This window comes from Olea europaea, unplaced genomic scaffold, assembly GCF_002742605.1.
Source record: "Olea europaea var. sylvestris unplaced genomic scaffold, O_europaea_v1 scaffold505, whole genome shotgun sequence".
In the NCBI taxonomy this organism is placed as follows: domain Eukaryota; kingdom Viridiplantae; phylum Streptophyta; class Magnoliopsida; order Lamiales; family Oleaceae; genus Olea; species Olea europaea.
Window position 1 is genome coordinate 340018 of NW_019263365.1, and position 2941 is coordinate 342958.

Below are 2941 nucleotides of genomic sequence, written 5' to 3' on the forward strand. Positions count from 1 at the left end.
GATTAGTTGCGCAAAGGGTGGAGCAAATTTGTGTGAGGTGGTCAAGGTGTTGCTCCTTAGTCTTACTATAGATAAAGATATCATCAAAGTAGACAACAAGAAACTTTCCCATGAAAGGTCGGAGAGTTTGTGTCATTACTCGCATGAAGGTACTTGGCGCATTACTCAGCCCAAAAGGCATGACCAGCCATTCATAAAGATCATCTTTCGTCTTAAACGCGGTCTTCCACTCATCACCTGGGCGAATTCGAATATGATGGTATCCACTCTTCAGATCAATCTTCGAAAAGATTGTGGCACCAACCATCATATCTAACAAATCGTCAAGTCTAGGAATGGAAAAACGATACTTCACCGTGATCCGATTGATCACGCGACTATCCACACACATCCTCCAAGAACCATCCTTTTTGGGCGTCAATAGGGCAGGGACAGCACACGGGCTTAAACTCTCACGAATGAATCCTTTGTGAAGAAGGTCATCCACTTGCCTTTAATTCAGCGTGCTCGGTAGGATTCATCCTATAATGAGGCAAATTTGGGAGGGATGCCCCTGGGACGAAATCTATGGCATGTTGAATATCTCGTAGTGGAGGTAGATGGTCAGGTAGGTCCTCCGGAAAGACGTCTCGAAACTCTTGGAGGGCCGACAAGACTTCAACAGGGCTCTCTATTGTGGAGTAGGATGGAACCTCCACGACCACCAAAGCGAACATAACTGAGTCACCAACAAGTGTACGCTCAAACTCCGTAGGACTAATGATGTGCAATCCCTTTCGTTCCACACTTTTCTTCATTTCCAGTGGGCCAGCAGGCTTTGGGGGCAGTGGGTTAAGGTGAATCTTCTTTCCATTAAACACGAAGGAACAGGAATTGGATCGACCATAGATGGTTACATCTAGGTCAAATAACCAAGGTCGTCCCAAGATGATGTGCCCGACGTCCATTGAAATAACGTCACACCATATATGGTCCTTATACTCGAGAAACTGTATAAGGACTAAACAACGCTCCTTGACAGCGATGGATGAGGTATCAACCTAAGAGACGCTGTAGGGCTGAGGGTGAGGAACAGACTTCAACCCTAGACGGGATAGAGTAGCCATCGAAACCGCATTAATGCAGCTACCACTATCCACGATAACTTTACAGCCCTTATTATTAATCTTGATGTAAGTGTGGAAGATGGCATGACGGCGCCAATCATCGGCATCCCTAGGCTGGGTAAGAGTACAACGGACGACACCGACTCTAGGCGTATGTGGGATAAGGGGACTAGCCTGAATACAACCCAAGAAGGTATCTTCACTATCCTCCAAGTCATCAAACTCTTATAACTTAGACTTATAAACCTGATCCTCTAGTGGCTCGTCAACTATACCTTCACGCTCTTCCAAAACTAGAGCTCGGCTAGGACACTTAGAAGCAATGTGACCAAAACCCTTACAGTTGAAGCATTGCAGACGAGAGGACGTTCTTGAAACCTCAGATCCTCTACCTTTACTATCTGATGTAGGGGTAGTATTAGAAGGAGGAGGTCCTAGAATAGACTTAGGGAATGGAGTGGATGCAGAAGAGGTTACAGTGCGGGAATCACTACGACTTCTGTACGGTGTCCTAGTCACTAACTCGTAATCCCTAACGAAAGAGTAGGCGTTGTCAAGAGTGGTGACACCTCTAAGAACAAGCTCACGTCTAAGGTCATCCCGTAGGCCTTGTCTAAACCTACTCAAGGTCATGACTTCATCCTCAACAACCTGACATCTCATTCGAAGCTCGTCAAACTAAGCAACATATTCGGTCACAAGTCGACTGCCTTGCGTAAGTGCGTTCCATTGATCCAGCAAGTCGCCCCTATAAGATTGAGGTAAATATTTTTCTTCAAAACAACGCTGCATTTCATCCCAATTCCCAACAGGGGGAGCATGGCGCCTCTCTAGGAGGTCCTCAACACTTTCTCAAAACAGTTGAGCTGTGCTAGTTAATTTCAAACTAGCAAATTGTACCCTCCGATCTTCAGGGACCCCATACCAGATAAAGAAGCGATCCATATCTCTAACCCATTGATTGAATACACTAGGATCTAGGCAACCATCAAATGTAGGGGCATCTAACTTAATATTTCGAAAGAGGCGCTTCTCGTGGCGAGGGGGAGATAGTGTACCATGACGGTGATATTCCCGCTCGCACCCACGAGCTTGATTTCCCTCCCTACAATCATGTCTAGCATGGTGTCAACCACCTTGTGGACGACGATGAGGTCTATTAATGGAACCGTCAGAATTTTCAGCTTTAGTTGAGTATCGGGTTGGGTCAAGAATGTTTACCCTAGCGGTTAGGCCTCTATTCTCCTCACGAGTAGCGGCTAACTCAATTTGGACAGCCGTTAATTGATTTTGTAATTGTGCCAACTGTCGGGTGATAGCTTCAATGTGGGAAGGGTCCATGGTAAGGGTACCAGGGTTGACGCAGTAACTCGACCACTACGCAATTGCATACACAGTAACACAAGTTAAGTGAAGTGCACTACTGAGATCAACAACCAACGAGTGCCAACAAGGACAATAGTGACTGAAATTTATCTATTGTTATTATTATTATTTTATTTTATTTTAGGGATTACGTATGGCCCGATCGCAAGCTAATAATACTAATACCAATAATATAAAAGAGCAAAGGTGCAAGTGATAGGCCTAGTCACGTGGGGTAAACGGGTGAACAATGAGAGTTAGTTCACGAATTCCAATCAAGTAGGTGTAAGGCTCAAATTACCAAGGTATTAGCAACACAAAGAAATAACTGATGCATTTCTAAATAAAGCAGTAGTGTAAACAAAAAATAGATAAGAGCAGTGACTCCCTGAGTTCGGTTGTGACTCCTTGTACTCCAATTGATTAGAATTTGCCAACTCTGTGACCCTGCTCTATCATCTTGTTTCAGT

The 2941-nt window shown here is 44.7% G+C and overlaps 1 protein-coding gene across 1 annotated transcript; it reads right to left on the reverse strand.

The window, feature by feature from the left end:
• Positions 1–479: 479 nt before the first annotated feature.
• Positions 480–947, reverse strand: LOC111388534. The gene has a single exon (XM_023013268.1). It carries the CDS (start codon positions 945–947, stop codon positions 480–482), a length of 468 nt encoding a protein of 155 aa, XP_022869036.1.
• Between the last annotated feature and the right edge of the window lie 1994 nt (positions 948–2941).

Coding starts and splice junctions, on each gene's coding strand:
- LOC111388534 (XM_023013268.1), bottom strand. CDS start 947: ATGGACGTCGGGCACATCATCTTGGGACGACCTTGGTTATTTGACCTA.